Below are 18,081 nucleotides of genomic sequence, written 5' to 3'. Positions count from 1 at the left end.
ACTTGAGTTTAGCGGGCTTTAAATCATTATACTAAAAACGCTAAGAAACGACGTAATCACTAAAACGATATGGTATAAAACAGCAATAAACGATTTTATTATCGGACCTTGGGCGTTGAATTAATAGTTTGGTGGCGTATGGCCGGCCAAAAATGAGTAGCGGCCGCCTATCTGGGCTGTGGGTCAACAACATCGACATGACATCATGTCGCTTGTTTACTCAGGTCGCGGGCTAGAGGTGATGCGGCTAATTACGCGCCCCACTGCCGCACCGCGACATATTCGCTTTGTGCGCATTATTTATATGTAGCAAACAAAATGCTCCCTCGCTCCTTGTTTATAAATAATACTAATAAATTTATCGTAACCCACTTTTGTATGTCCCACACATATTTGAATGTGACAAATCTTACATCTTAAAGCTCTCAACAACTTACATGATAACTAAGAAAGTACTATAGATATAGAAGTCAGAGGTTTCTCGATACTCATATATTTCTTATAGCCATTTCTTCAATTGATGTTAGAATGCCGGTCGCCAATGGAGGAAACTAAACAATTTATCGACACAATGTGTTGTGTACGACTGTTGGATAACGTTTATGTAATAAAGCACTTTACGTGTTTATTGTTAAACGTGAGATTGATAAAATTGCGTGAATTTATGGACGTATAAATTACGTGTCTACTACAAGTTAATGAAAAAGAAAGCAACCGAGAAAGACCAAAAGAGCAGGTTTTTTAAATTCTTCCTTTAAAGTGGGAATTAGAAGTTATTTTGTCAGTTCAATTCAATCAACAGAATTATTTGATTTATTACAAATTATTTCTCCACACGGACGATATCGTGGGCGTCTGCTAGTCATAATCGTAATTAGTATGCTTATTTCATCCCTTTAGATAATTTTTGCTGACGCCGTCTGTGCCACTGATGTTTACAATTAAAAGGGAACAAAGACATGAAGTCATACTTGTTTTTTTCCTACATCCTAATGATATGACAAATTAAACTAAATAGTAGAGTCGCATCACGCGCAGGTGATGAAATACGCCGAGGCAGGGTGTCAGATGAGCAGAACATGAACGATTGCTAACTTGGGTCAATAACTCCATATGACGTCACATCCAAAAGCTCGAAGTGACTAAGTGTAGTCTCGACCTCTTGGCAGCCATTGTAGGTACAGGTTATGTTAATATGCCAAGCTACACTTCGCTGTGAATATAAAAATTATTCTAAATAGATTTCAAGATAAATTTAAAAAGGTGTGATCGATTTTGCGCATGTTTTACGAATTTTACGATCGTATTAAATACCTATTTTAAAGATGATGTGAAGATGAGTACCTCTTACACACAAATAATGCAGTGTGAACATATAATGAGTCTGTAACAACAAAGATTGTATTCAAATCAACCGTTATTCTAAGAATTGAATATACCCCTTTATAAAGTGGATGTTTTTCAGGCGCTAGAAGCGAGAATAAGGACAGGCCTCTAGGCTACTATTCCTCCCATAATGCGTTAACTTAATGTTTAAAAATGTAACTATGCGTTTCTCGTAGATGAAGCTTACATAATATTTTATTCACACGAGAGTATCGTCGATTTTGAATTAGATTTTCAAGTAGTTAAATGAACTTTAATTCTATTTTAAAACTACAAACATTTAAATTCCATAACTTCAAACGATATTAAATAAAAATATTACAATAATAACACATGTAAACATGTATTCTATTCATATTACATCATCAAACGTAGAACAGATGCAAACTGCAAATTTTTATTAACTGTTAAGCGGAAATATTGTTTTTTATGTTCCCTTCTCTTTTGAATGATGGTGGGTGATTGATTTATGTTAAGGTAAGAAATACTAAAATTATGGCTATGTTACTCAGTGATAACGTAACTCTCTGTAAAGGTACAAGATTTTTTGTAATCGGTCCAGTACTTTTTGAGTTATTTCAATACATACGAAAATCCAAAAATACATATATTTCCTCTTTATAACATTAGTATAGATTTGTACGTTTCTTGCTATCCCAGGTTTCTTTATAATTGTATAAATAATAATATGAAACTGCAATTATAAGTTTTAAGTAAGTATTCTTAATTGCTTTAAGTATTTATCTATAACCTACAAACTCTCGGTGATCCTTACATTACCATTTATGAGTGGTGTTAGGTTCAGACAACAATATCGTGAAGTGTTTTTAAATAAAATTTACAATGCTACTAATTAAACTAATTTATTGTGATCTCATTAATGTAAAATGTCGTCACAGTTATCGGTCCGGAAGTGGGGCATTGTCATTATTGATCGGGGCCAGATTCGATTGCAGGGTCGGCCGGACGAATTATATTTTACGAGCTATAAATCATTACATGACAGCTGCTCGACGTCAATCTTATGGCAATAAAGTGCTATAACACTCGGAAATTACAATAACAATATCGACCTTAAAATAGTTTTTTTTCTTAAAGCCGATATAACATGCGAATTTAAAAGTCATCAATTTAACATAGACGTCCGAATCTGCTAATCGAACGTGGCTAATTGAACGCGAATGGAGTAAATACGCCCGCTAGAGTATTTATAATGAGCGAGCAGGCAATAAAAGGTCTCGCTCGCGCACCATGATGTCATGGCATATTTTTGTAAACGATCGAGCGGCTGGGTCGCACGCGTTCGTAATCTTTACTCTCCTCGCCCGTATCGCTTTTATGACAACGCTTTACCACTAATGCTAACAATTATATTCCGATGTTTTATTAATCGACATCGCCTAAGGACACCCTGCTAATGATTAGAACAATTGCCAATAGCTACGTAAATAGACTTTTAAACTTATAGCTGTTCTACGTCCCATTTAGACTTTTTGTTAACAAAACTAAATTATCATAAAGTTGTTTAAGTGCTTTAATAAGTGTAACCTACATCTCAAAGTGTTTCTAATTTTTCATGTTGTAGCTTCGGTCGAAAATTTTGTTGATCGAAGTGTTGTAGCTTGTTTGCCATAATTTTTCCTTTTAAAACTATCCGTGTGCATTAAATGCTAAAATAACTATGAGTAACAAACGGTAAATTTTAATTGAAATTTTGGGTTTTATACATTTCTCTAAATGCTCGTCGACTGCTTATTCCTTTGTTATTTCCTTCAGGTTTCCATTGCCGAATAATTAATACAAATATTATTTATGGTTTATAGTTTAATTGAAAATTATATCCATTTAGATAGCGATTGGTTTCAATTAAGCTCTGATAAATACGGTTTAATTTAGTTAGGGAACATAAATAAGTCGTTGTTATCCGTTTGATGTGTCTTTAATAGAGTCGAGACAGAATGCCTAATCTACTGCGACATCGCCTTGCATGTCAATAAAAAAAAAAACCGGAATGCCGCTACGATTGAATTACTGCCACACTGACCTCATCAGTCATTTTTACATCGTTATAAGCATCAACGAGAACAATGAACAGTTTGTTTTCTTTGTTCCAACGAGAGCGGATCTGTCCATAAATTTGTGTGAAATATATTTTTAGTTTATTAATAATATTAATCTTTTTGTACGAAGACATAAGAAATCGCTATATTTTCAAGTTTAAACAATAATTTCCTAAAATCGAATACTAGTTACGTATCTTTTCCTAGTGTTGTCTGCTGTACATTAGTAGTAGCAGAGCTACACATTAGTAGTTAATGTAATTGTTTATCTTGATGTATCAGGTGTCAATCACGTCGTAAATTTAGACGCGATATCGTGTCGAATTTAATGATACGGTCTAATGCCTCACATCGTGCTTTAATATCATTTTAATTCAAAAATTATATATGGAAGCGATCAATTAATAGAACATTATTAGGTATGATGCAATGCAGTATGAGAATCGCTTACGTAATGATTGACATAATGCTCATTAAGTCTATCCTCATAAGAAAAGCTTTTATACGTTATTAAAATTATTGTTGTGTTAAGTATCAAATTTAAATGATCAGATAATGAGAAGTGTGCATGTGGATATAACAGTGGGACAGGCGTGACTTCATGACGTTACTAGCTTTCGTCTGCGAAAAAAAACAAGTTATGTGTTCTTCCAAACTATCCCTACATTTATACCAATTTTATCGAAATCTGTTCAACCCTTTAGGCTACAAACTCTAACAAACCCATCCATATAAACTTTCGCATTTATAACATTACTATGAAAGTATAACTGTTTTTGCACTAAAATTTAACAAGTTAAAATGTTAACATGTTTTATCAACTCGGGACTTAGTTGTTTGAAACTTTGATATGTGCGCTAAAGACACAGTTTTAATAGTTGTGTGATCAAGTATTGTAACTGACCTTGGATAGATTCGTTGGTATGCGCCATCCAGGATGCGATTGCCTATAAGTTTGAAGGCGGTTCCTACAACGGATCTCTAATCATGGGTGATACATTATTAGTAAGACAAAAGAATTGAGTATCAGAACGTTGGATAGGAATTGTCAATATATATTTCGATATTACCCACATACAATCCAATTTTATTATATGTATAGATAACTAATGAAATGTCACTTGAAGGAAGCAGCAAGAACAGCCCAGCGGTGCCCCCGCAGGTTATCTGACGGGTCAAGAGCGATCACGTGACGTCACATCGATCTGTGATCTCGCTCAACACTCAATCACAACTCACTTAGGTCTCCAATTCAGACATAGGTTCCGTTTGTATAAATATAACGTTATGAATATTTTAATGCGACTTTTTGTCATGAGTTCTGTGTTTGTGTTGTCCTTGAAGTGTGATAGTGATGTTGACTCATGCCGGTGTGAACTTTTAAGCTCTGTTCACAGCGACAGGTAGGTGTTATGTCGTGTTTATAATATACAATATTACACCTTTGTGAATTATTAACTTGTTTTATACATGTGATTTGTTGTAAGGAAACGTGTTTATTGCGTAGTGATTTCCAACTTTGTCACTCTTGCATGTAAGTTTGAACGTATTATAAAATCTGACCTCCAAATAGTTTTTCGTATAGTGTTTTAAGACTTTGTGTCCTAAATGATTAGTTAATAAGACTACAAATCATTAACACGGTCTATATTCTAAAGTTGCAAATAATTAGCTAATTTGATAATCGAACACTTATTAAGATGTTAATTGAACTGATGCATTTCTATTTGAATTATTAAATGTTGAAAGTCTTTGTCGAGTCAACTGTCAATCATCATGTTTTTATTTAACTAACATTGACTTAACCTTGACTTTGCAACGTGATAATTTTGCTAAGTCAATGACACGCGTACTTGAAGTGTCAATAAAAATCACATAACGTAAATAACACTAGTAAAGGTACACATACATGCAATGATGTTACGAAACTTGGTTCATAATAGCACAAACATCTAGACATAGGCACGGAATTAAATTTCCTTCCCATTGTAATATTTTTCAACAAACTATAATTGACTTCGACCTAGTCTCATTATAAACATCGGTTAATTGACTATGCACTGATATAGTTAGGACATAATAGTTCTCGACTGTAGATGCTCCTTTGCAATAGTGTTAGTATATCTTGTTTAATATAAGAATTAACGTACAAGTGATGTCATCAGTAGAACCAATATGTAAGGACCTTCGAAAAGGACATGTCGATTGTCATTTGAGTAACCAATTTCTGAATAACTTCAAAACTCTTAAGCACTTCAATTGAAGGTGTTTACAGCGTTTTTATTGGTTTTGCTTATAAGTTTAATTTTGTGTGAACAAGGTTGTGTATTCTTAGCTGGGTAGAAAAGAATATTATAATTCTTGTAGTGTCTAGGAATATCGTATTGCAATTGGTATGTAGACCGGATGGTAACACTATACCATCCGGTCTACTCAGCAGTATTTATCACATGACACCAAAGAAAATAACGTCATTGTTTTGGTTCATTTGTGAATGACATCTGTCGACAAAGCCTTTTGGAGTAACATGACTCGAAAACATGTATTGTTGTGTCAAGTCGCAATACGGAAATACTACAAATGTCACCATAATTTTATGTTATACCAGTTTGTGGTTCACCCGATTTTACTACCTGGAATTTGTTTGTACCAGAATTACTAAAAATGTAATTACTTACGTTACAATCTTCTGATATTCTAAGCCTGTTTTAATTTGTTCATAACTTAAATTGTATTACCTCCTTAGACATTTACTATCTCATTTAATAATAAGTTAAAAGTCTTTAGTGAAGATATCTGTTGCTAAATTTATTTGGCGGAACTTTTAGAGCCCATTTATCAATTAAGTGCGATAGTTAGTAAGTACGCGATCGCTTATGGGATCGTAAGCTTTGTGCAACATTGCGTAGGTGAGGTATGCGTTATCAATTAGCATCGATTGCATCGTGAGATGTTTGCAGGGAGGTGGCGAGCGCCTGGGAGTGCCGCGTCGGCCCGCCCGACCGACCCGCGCCCGCCCACCGGGTGCAGGGACTCTTCAACGACATCGAACTCTATCCCACTAAAACACAGGGTGAGTACACTTTTTTATACAGGAGGTGTTACCTTTTGTCCCCCAGTATGTAAATGAAAAAAAGAAAAGTAGTCAATAACCTATGTGTTCTTCCAGGCTATTTTCTACATGTATAATAAATTTGATAGCGAACTGTTCAGCCCTTTATTAGATAACTTTTAATACACATCCATTTGTCCATACAAACTGTTACACTAATATTAGTAACATAACGTAGCATAAAACTGAATAGGAGAGAAAGATGTAGATTTCGGAGAATTCTTTTATATTTAGAAGATTGAGTCATCATCTTTATCCAATACTTCATAAGGCACTGTCTTCATTTAAAATTCTTTTGTTGTAAAGGAAAATAAACTACAACAGTTAATGTAAAATTAGATAGCAAAATGTATTGCATGAAGTATTTATTTATGAGTTGTTTATCATTACTGGTACAGTTGTCTTTATTACGGATGCATATTTAACTTTAATGTTGATATAAACGAGTGGAGTCACGTGATGCGAGGCAGACGTATGAGGAAATAGTGATGTGAATGTCCTCGCTACGTTTACTCACGTCGATTCTAATTTATTACCAAGACGAAGTTATTTGATCTAATTCGATGAGTGTACGCATTGACGGAAGATAAATGACGTCATAGTCAGCAGGTGAAACAAGACAAACCGTTGAAATAACACAAGCCACGAAAGGATTGCAATTAAAGTTTCCATTTGCTACTGTTAGATAGATAACATTCATTTATTGCGCCTTTTTAGAGAGTCCTAACAGTCTATAGTTAGACGGTTAAATGAGTTTAAATAACTTATCCAAATTGATATGTGCTGTAGTAAAAGAAATGAAACAGATATTGCTTTGATGAATATAAAATATGATGGCAGCGTGAAACTTCCCGATAAGCTTTTACGGAATGTTGTCCAAGATTTGTCAGATAAGGTCAGCCACTAATTTAGCCAAATAAGTACATAATAACGTTCCGCCCAAGACCACTTTCTAGTCGTGACATTTTCCAGCCACCAGTATTTGCTTTTATTTCCCGTCAAATCGATACCTATTACTTGTTTATTAATAACATTTTTAAAATTAAGGTGAATAGTGTCGACACAAACAGCTCTTACAGATTAAATCTCAAAAAAACTGGCTGGTTGTGCCGTAAATAATGTGACCTCATTAAAGAGAGTCACACCAGGTTATCCCAACTGGCTATATGCCAGTGAATCTAAATTTTTATATCATATCCCAAAATTAATGCTGATTTTTACAAATTCAGCGTTGATTTGGAGTGGCTTGCGAGAAATGTTACTACAGTATTTTTTATGTTGAACACTTTATTTGAGCCCTGTAGCAAATGGTATAGCAGTTTGTCGTACAACTGTGTTAAGAATTTTGTATTTTCACCTTTAGATAAACGAACTTACGTACAAAAAATAAATGTACATGTTTGTACGTTGCATTGCGGATGAATAAATAACTATGATGTTATTAAAATATGTTTTGATGCAGTGTAGCTAACAATGGACATAACAAAAACAGTTTAAATGTCAAAGGTGGGTTTCTCCATCGCCGCAAACAGTAACATGACCTCAGGGCAATGAATATTGAAGTCAATAAATTAACGGCGATCTGTTGCGGAGATTTCAATCGTGACCCGCGCGTCACTTCTATGACTACTTCGTGTCACATCAAACAATTTACGGGTACGACGCAGATGGTGTTTTGCCCTTTCCTATTTAATATCTCATAAATCTTACGTGTATTTAACTAACTATTAAGATATAGTCTACATTTGATAAGATTGTCTTTTACATAGACAAACGGGCGTCGAGTTTAAGACATACATGTGATTTTATAACAGCATTAAAGTTAGGAGCGACCTAAATGTAATAAGTCTGAGCCAAGAAGTCTCTCAACTTTCTACTTTGAATTCTAGAGACAGAGCTAACTAAGATTAAGCTAGTAAAGATGAAAAAGAACGTGTTTCAAACAATTTGTACATATCAGTACGTTGATGTCTACAAGCTGTTTTACCGGGTTACGTTATGTTAACACTAACTTTTTGCCATGATCTGGCCCTGAATACATCGATCCTACAAAATCACAAATAAATTTGTTACTCCCATTTAGCACATTTTTGACGTGTGTTAATTTTTTATAGCCACGTGTAACCTATTTGGTATTCTATTTGAACATTTAGTAGATAATTTATTACACTTTATTTTTACTCGTGTACATTGTTCATAGTATTTATGGTCCCGCCTATTAAAGTGACTACCGTGTGTTCAGAATTAAATATTTTATTGTTATTAATGTCTTCATGCAAATGGTTTTAAGTTAATACTGAGTGTTTTTATATATCTAGGTTTTCTTTTTTTATTTTCACGTAAAATACCTAAATAGTAGTTTATCGACTGCCCCTCTTTCTCAAGAGATTCTTTTTCTTACCAACATTCGCAATGTCTTCGCAAGTTATATTATGTAGGTTGTAGTAAGCGACTGCTATTAATTTTTAAAACAATTGGGCAAAGACAAATTTATTTCAAAACGTACAACTTCCGAGCAAATAACACATTTTGAGAATGTAGTTATAACTTTTGTTTCGTTTATTTTCATGAAAGAGATAACAAACAGTACCGCCAGCCGGCGTTTTTAAGACGGCATTTTTTCAGACGTCGACCTCCCTGCTTCAAACCGATACGTTCGATTACCAGACTCATTAAGGCTCGCAAAAGTCAGTGTAATTAGTGCCTTATAACTTACAGCCTCTTGTCGGCGAAATGCTAATTAACATCGGTAGATAAAATACAATTATAACTTAAGTGAATAAACCACCTTATCGCAGACATTCAATGATTTATGATGCGATTGTAGTAGATTACAGTAAATATTTCTTAAATTAGATTTATAATACTTGTAATGTCTCAAATTGCTTAATACGTGTGATGTACGATTAGGTTATCAAGTCATTTTGACTTTTGATTTCGTCCGCGTAGAATTAAGACAAAAAACAACACCTTTCCAGACTATTCTCTACATCTTGGTATAGATTTCACCGAAATCCGTTCAACCATTTAGGCTACAAACTCTAACAATCCATCCATCTAAACTTTTGCATTTATAATATTAGTAAGATTTTTAACTCGCTGTTGTAATTGTTATAAGTAAGGGAATTTCCTATTAGTTGTACACATGTATTCTGAGCAATTATTAAGAGTCCAGTCAATTATGTCTAAGTCCTTGTAAAACATGACGTTGTGTGACTAACATGAAACAGGGCCTAACAATTGTAAATACGCAGTTTATTTTGTTTTTATTGTTCTCGTAGTACGTATTCGCCGTTAGATACCGATGATTGCGACAGGTGTTGCGTTACGCCGCCAGTGATCTCATCGCTATTGCTCACCCTGATAATATAACCAATATCTATAAATGGCGTACAGATACTTTACATCAACCGCTACGGTTTCACGTTAAAGGCCCTTCCATCGCGGTGTTGTAAGCTTCTTATGTAGGGTAACGTTCCACAGACTTCGACCTTAACAAGAAATTCCTAGTGCTAGCTTATGATGTTTAAGATTACTGGAGGCTACCTATACATCCTAAATTGGTGATCACAACGTAATTTATCTAACCACATGTGGACTGATTTACTTATCAAAAATTAAGCCGAGAGAGCATACCAAAATGCTCGTTATTCAGCCAAAGTAAGTATGGTCACCATGTGAATACAGCATATCCGGTAGTGAAGAATTAATTAAACGAAATATTAGTATGGACATGATCATATAGTTGAACGCCATATTAATCGTTAAGTTTCGTGTTTGCCCAAATATATAGAGACTTAGAAAAAATATGAACAGTTTATATTGTTATTTTAATAGCGTCGAGTTGATCTGCGCAATAAGTATGGTCACGGAACATGTTTTTTGCACGGAAGACAATACACAGCTCGTTTGAAGTATGAGCACGTTATTAAGGAAGCGTATTATTGTTCTGCTTACTATGAAGCTGTTTTAATTAATATGTACGTCTCGTGGCGAGTAGGTCCTAATTGGTCGTGTTATCCTCGTGGTTAAACCGTAAAACATTAATCTCGTCGGTAATTGCTGCCTGTAAGCTGTAAGCAATCAACACTCACTACTGACTTAATCCACTCGTGTTTGTTCGCCGTTTTTCAGTTCAGAATGCTTTTTTGTATGGAAATGCAGTTTACGACTATGTCAGATTAACTATCAAGTAAATTCGATTTAAGTAAAAAAAATCTCAGCGATGTGCACAATATTCATTATGATTAATTATTCTTTTCTCCATATAAACATTTGCATCACCTGACTTTTGTCGGAAGCAGTTATTTAATTTCAAAGTAAGCATGAAATCAATGTAATTTAACAAGAAATTTAAAGGCAGTCATAAATTTGAGTGCTTCTTCACGGCCTGGACATAAAATCACAGCGATGACGCATGCGGTGTTTTGATATCATAAATATGTTGTGCAGCCTCAAGTAGCAATCATTTAACCTCTGACTGATTAAACGGTAGGTTCCTATCGGTCCGACAATATAATATACCTTATGAAGTAAAAAAATATATTGATACTTGTTAATTTCATTTGGTCCCTTTTGTTGGAAATTTCTCTTTCAGTCTTATAAGATGCACCGATGAGTTTTTTAAATTATCTGTCAACGAGAACACTTTATATTGATTTACGATTATCTTAGTTTATGTATGAAATATTAATGCAGGGTGTATTGTTGCAGTGTTCGAAATGTTGGTGTGCGCGCGTCAATGTGCGCGGCGCAAGTCGCTCATCCTCACCTTCGGGGAGTTCTGCGTGTTCGCCGCGGAGCTACGGCGATGCTCGCGGCAGGCTCGACAGTAAGTTAATAGAAATGTATTTAAGTCATCATCTTGTTTATATAAATGTTTTTATATAGCCTCGCTTTGGGGTTTCATGATGGTTAACCTTACAGGTTTACCGACATAACCAAATCACACTCTCAATCTCCAATGATCGTACAGATTTATCACATGCGCTACGGGTTACTTGTATAACTCCTCGATATAACTATAGAGGTTTCACTTTCATTTTTTCTTATTTTAAGGAATCTAAAATTTCTATTATAATAATACAGATCTTATCTACTTCGTATTTTTTTATTTTTTTTATTGTCAACTATTCAATTAAGGATAATGTTGATGTTTGCGAACTAGCAAGTAACTTTCACTAACCATTAATAATTAGTCAACGCTCGACTTTCCAAACAATTTCACCTGCATATCGCGACGGGGAATAACATTTATGTTTTATTAAAAACTCACCGACCTTATTATTTATATCTTATCAATTTTATTTATACATCTAATTCACTAACTGTTGTGTGTGAAAATATATGATTATTTGTAACCTTATAGTCTTACAAACACTATTCAAGACTTTTTACTAAGTAATGTGACAAATGGTGGTTAGAATGAATTCATACCTTTGTCATCGTTCGTCACTATTGTAGCATAGATTTTTTTATGTCATTAAGCTCATAAATTGGTATTATTATACGAGTAATCTTAGATGATGTGTGTTAAAATGATTTACATAACCAAATGCAAAATACATAAAACCACGTATGGCATTACAATCTTGATAGGTACAAACAGTTATAAAATATATAATTTGATAAAGTAGGTATATCGTATTAATTTAATAGTAAAATTTGCATACCACAACTACCAGACTTTTGTCGGGTACAATCTCTTTGAAATTATTACGAATCTAAATTGTGAAACTGTAGAAATGTCACATACTCCCCAGTTATTATAATTATTGTAAATTTACACAAAATTCTGCCATTCGCACGTACATTCTTGGCATTAAATCAAATTGGACGCTCTGGGTAATGCTTTGCGGTTTATATAACACGGATAGTCGAATAAAAATAATAATAACTGAGCAATTAGTGGCCGCAACGTCCGTTTTGGGTGCAACATGAATCAGTTTAATTTTGTCGATGACGTTCAGTCTTGTTTCCCTCGATCTTGAACCGCGGACACACGGCCGCGGCGGAGCGTTGACCCACGCCTCGCACAATGAGATATTGCTTCTGCTCGTGCTCGTGCATCTGACACATTACAATGCGACTCGCGTCGTCTGCGATTCCTGTGATCTCCTACACCAGACAAGATGATGACTAGATGCAACCACAATGATACTGCTGATAAACTGTTCAATTCTAGGTCCTACACCAACTGTTCTAACTTACTCTTCAGAACCACAGGACTAACAGCGAATGACTTTGTGAAAACGATATTATTTATCCTCCTCCTTTTGTTCTCAAACGAATTATTGTAATTTTTTTCGCTGACCATTTACGGCTGTAATTACAAAGGCGTGGCTGATCTCAACCCATTAGCTATAGCTAGTTTGTATCCAGCACGTGGTCTGTTACTTGGTTAATCATGATTCACGATTCTTAATCCACCCGTGACTGATCTACGTCTAATTTATCCCAGTAAATTGCATTTGATCCGCCAAGGACTTTGAATGTCGTGTCCGTTTTATTTTATGCGATATAGTTTAAAACAATGCCTTTATTCGCAGAGTTTCCAACAAGCCCGACTCTCCCGTGTGGACCGTGGACAAAGACCTTCGGGATAAGGACACGATATGCAAACATATGAACGGTAAGTTAATTTATGCTACTTATAAAATAGTTGTTAAGATTAAATAATAATATTAAATCCAAAATTATAAATAAAAGCTTTTTGATTAAGTCTGAATCTGTAAAGCGCAATATTTTAAATTATACCCTTTCATGACATAAATAGATCACGTCCGATATAACGATGATCAGCGAGGTATACGATCACGCAATACACATCCGCAGTGTAAACAACTGCATGGTGCATACGGGCAGAGCACGGGCGAGGCGGGGGTACATCGTAACACTTCCGTAACCAATTTAGCATGATCCTCGTGCTTTGTTTGTGTTATTTTGTATTGCGGAAGGTCGATCGGAGACAGCGTCCCGTGATTCGAGACGTGACTAAACTTTCCGCACGGTACCAATCCAGAAATACACCGCGCAGCCCCCTGCTGGTGCCGGTTGGGAACCAGGGTTGCGGTATATCACATCTCTCTATTGTTTTAAATTAAAAATGTATGGAACATTATCAGATTTAATATGTACCTACTAAATTAAAATTATTATATTGGTAAGAGTGACTGGATCGCTGTTTTTAATCTGTTATTTATTAAAAAAGCTAAGTCAGTGAGTTCATTGTCATTTCCCACCCACGTCTTATCTATTCCGTCGCAGTGTTTCGCCATCTGATCGAATTAATGATACCAGAGTCATCGCATCATAGTTTGCTTGTTTTAAAAACACCAGGTAGTTTGCTATTAAAAATAAAACGTAGAATAAATTCGAAGTCAGCATTTCTTAGATGCATTTATGATATCGGCAGTCACGCTTATTGTTTGTTTTTCATATCTGTCTAATTGGACCTTTTATATTATGACTATCATAAAATTTAATGTCAATTTTCTTTGATCACCCTGTATATAAGATGTTTTGAAAAAAGGCGGCATCTCGTTTGATAAATGCCAGTATTATTTATCTATGTGTTGCATGGCAGCGTTCCAATTCGTAAATTACATCATAATATTTGTAAGCGATTATAAATATCAAGATTGGATAAAACGAAATGTACGTAACAATGTTATCTTTTATTTAATATTTATTATTGTCATGATAGTCTAAATGTAGGTGGGAATATCTCTTGATCAATTCTAACGCAATACATACAACGAATTATAATAAAACTTTAGACGAACAAGACTTAGTTTTCGTTTTCAAGTCTGGAAAATATTTGCGTTTAAATTGCACAATATAGATTTTGACCAGCAACGAATTGTGTTGAAAACCTTAAGTTTTGCATATCTTTTAGTTTTTTAAATGAATAGTGTTTTCATTAATAAAAGGACACTAACTACATATTTCCAATCATTTTCATTTATTGTATTCTTGTCTATAAGATGGTGTGTAAATGTAGCTCTTGGCACTAAATAGATTCTCTTAGTACAATGTTATTGTAGACGGGCAATGTTTGTCGGTAACTCTGCCGTATGGAATCCAATGCATCTGATTTGCGTCACAGACCACGCTTCAGTGAATTTAACGTTGACTGATAAATGATTTATTGATGTTCTCACATTGTAAATCATAACACTTATGGTCGTTTCTAACATATTACTAGACCGCTAATAAAGCTAATATTTCTCTGCGTGTTAATTCTTTTGGGAAAAAGCTAATAATTAAATTGGTTAAACTTTCGCGAGAAATTATAACTCACGTCTATTTTTCCGGTGATGGCACCGACTAGTTTCGGACCTATCGGGGGTCCACATTCAGGGTGAGTGTTATTAGGCTGCCTTCGAAGCGGAAAGTTGAGTTTTGTAATTAGTTAAAGCTCATAATATCTTCATGTGTCAATTGCGGATACATTGGTAAAGTTGCCTTAGACCAAAGTAAAAGCAATAATAAGATGATAATCCAGATTTATTAAATGTGGAAACTATTCTCAATAGACATGTGTACTGAAAGATACTATAATGAACATATTTATGATTATTTTATCCTGTAAGAACGATCGTAGGGCTTTTTGTGATGAGTGATGAGTAAGAAGTTAATAATCATTGAGTAAATAGAACATAGGTGGAAATGACGAATCTCCCGTCAAATTTCCAAAGAAGTAAACAAGAAACATTACTTATCACAGATACGCGGCCACGGCGAGATGTTTATCGATAGAAATTATCTACATACAACTATTTTCTCTCAGTCGATGACACATTGATTTACGCGTCCTACGTATCGCTATAGGTTTGGTAATAAACATATAGTTTTATTCCCGACTACGCGGAGTGTTGAGCTGCCCGATGTATGTTTAACCTTGCCTGCCTTATACCTCGGTCTATCATAAATCTTATGTTTCGAAACGGCGTTCTTGTATTTCGTCATCCAATCTTCGACAGTGTACGTGCGGCGCAACACAAAACTTCGTGCAGGAAACACTTCCTAATTGTATAATGACGTAAACCATTACTTACTCGCGAAGTTCGTGATATACAAATAAGAGCGAAGAAAACAATAAAAAACATCAAACTTGTAATACGCTTTTGTAAACATTGACATAGTACGCGTTCTCTCAAAATAAGTTAAGCGTAAGTTAGACTTTGTCTTACTTAGGAATTTTGCCGATTGTTGCACTTGCTAAAAAGCGCCAGTTTCGTATATTTATATTCGTCTCTTAAAAATTTGAAGAATGAAAAGTTGTGAGCTTTCATAAACTTGTATATGGTTTGAATAAACAAACATTGTTAAATAAACGGCGGGCGCGGCCTCCCTGCTCTTCCGCACGAACTATAAGCGGAGTGCGGAAGTGCCGGCGATGAGCCGCGCTCGCGTCGCGTCGCGATCGCAGACAGACCGACAGAAACCACTACCAAAAACAATACATACTCAATTTGTATGACTAGAAAAAATTGCCAAATTGCGGAAAATTTATAAATTACTTTGACGTTTATGATGGTTCAACTCACGTCAAAATATAGCCAAATACTGTAGTTGCCGGAGCACGATGTTGTTTGTTCAACATTTTTAAATAAAAATATCATTTCTGAAGGCTGTCAACTTGTTTGCGATTAAGACGTAACATTTATATCAGATGGACTGTAGGCCAAACAAACTTATGTATGTGTAATGTAAGTATATAATATGTATATTCGTCATACCCGGAAGTCAAGACATTTCCTAATTATTTACAACTACACTTTAAGATTTTTTATAATTGAACAAGTTTTGTCTCAAAGCGTATGTTAATTGGTTTCATTAAATAATTTATGTTTTATTTCCTACAACTGTATATAACTGTGTTATAGTTTTTATCTACTTTTCTGCACAAATATGATAAACTTTGATAAAAAGCCCCTACACACGACATGCATCGAATGCATTTAATGATATTAAACTTAGGAGATAAGTAAATTAGAAAAATTGGTCTGCGAGAAGGGACGTCTTTGTCATTTCACCATTTAAATTATGATATTTTCAATTGGACGTTTACACAATGTATATAATTGACTAAAGTTTTTGTCATGTCAAGAGGATGGAGCCGCACAGGAACAGCTAATTCCATATTTATAAATTAATAATGCTGTAATTTCTATATCAGATTCTAGTGTATTTTGACAGACAGTAAACTCGTCTATCAACTTCAACTTAATTTGCTCTTTTGTCTCAAGATATCAAAAGATGACTCAAGTTTCTCAAGTTACTCCAGCTTTAGGGGCAAAGTACAATAGACCGGTCGGACATGATCAAACATAACATTAACTTGTGTTCCACAGTCATCGCGCAGATGACGGTTCGCGATGACGTGTAGCAGGCCTCTAACGGATCAAGGCGATGCGGCAAGATGACAGAGCTGGATCCTCATCAGCAGTTAACCATGCCTTTGTACTGTACTCTATACAAGTAACGGAATATTTTAAAATGCGGAATTGGCGAGCAGTCGACATCGCCAGAGCCCGCCGCCGCCACGGCAAGGCGCCGTCAGTTGGCCGTCGACCGCCGTCGGTGGACAGCGCGCGCGAGACTGACGCGCGACGCCGCCGCCATGCCGCCCACTGCGATGATCGTGCCCTGTGCCTGTGCGTCTCTCGTCGTAAACCCTACACCTACCTACATCACACGATAACTCAACAACCTATAGCAACCAGACCCTCTACCTATATCAATGTGAAACATACACCTTAATTGCGCGCGAAATAGTGCGTTTATTGACCACGCGTTCAGTGTTTACGTTTGCGCGGTGGCATTGGATGTTGTTCCCGAATCGGACCGCCGTTGCCCACGGAGCGAGAGATGTCAACACAAACATCTGTTACGCACAAATGGTTCGAATACAATTTAAAACTGTTCGTGTTGTGAGTACGCATTCCACAATCATTTGTGCGCTCTCGTATGGTTTTATTAATCAGATTGTATGATTCCCGTTAGTGGTTGGAAGTCGTAGCACTCGAGATATTTAAACCGACCAGATGTGTTCGGAAATCATTAGCGAGCGAGTAAGTGGGTGTATTATGTAGTAGAAGAATTCGCCGACGTGTTTACTGCCCACGCGGCCGATGCTCATCAATCATTACCCGTGGCCATGCTCCTATCCTACCGGTGTACACCTTACCGGAACACTTTCGACCTGTACTTATCGCAACGTCTTTTCTATTAATATAGTTTTCAATATTTCCGCAATCGGTGATAAACGAGCATTAAATGCATGATATGAGATTAATATGATACATCTCACTAAGTTACAGCTTGAGAACTGTTTTTATAAGTACAAAGATAAAATTCTACCCAAAACTTTGTTGACATTTATGATATCAATATTTTTATTATCAACTATACAACCTCTATTCAGGAAAATGCGAAATTTTTATAAACTTTATCATTTGTTTTTGTTGTTTCCATTAATCATATTCAATATTCATTAGACTAATTTGTTAAAATGTA

General features: G+C 35.3%; 1 protein-coding gene across 1 annotated transcript in view; it reads left to right on the top strand.

Annotated features, from left to right (window-relative positions):
* The window catches only part of LOC106107823, a 37,177-nt gene that overhangs the window by 10,890 nt on the left and 8,206 nt on the right, over positions 1 to 18,081 (top strand). The window contains exons 3-6 of the mRNA XM_013288828.1: positions 4,574 to 4,849; positions 6,407 to 6,519; positions 11,272 to 11,389; positions 13,107 to 13,189. Of these exons, the coding sequence (XP_013144282.1) occupies positions 4,574 to 4,849; positions 6,407 to 6,519; positions 11,272 to 11,389; positions 13,107 to 13,189 (590 nt within the window). The remainder of the gene's footprint in view (positions 1 to 4,573; positions 4,850 to 6,406; positions 6,520 to 11,271; positions 11,390 to 13,106; positions 13,190 to 18,081) is intronic.

Source organism: Papilio polytes, unplaced genomic scaffold, assembly GCF_000836215.1.
Source record: "Papilio polytes unplaced genomic scaffold, Ppol_1.0 DF821845.1, whole genome shotgun sequence".
NCBI classification, from domain to species: domain Eukaryota; kingdom Metazoa; phylum Arthropoda; class Insecta; order Lepidoptera; family Papilionidae; genus Papilio; species Papilio polytes.
Note: the sequence above shows the minus strand (reverse complement) of the source record. Positions and strands in the feature narration are given on the sequence as shown.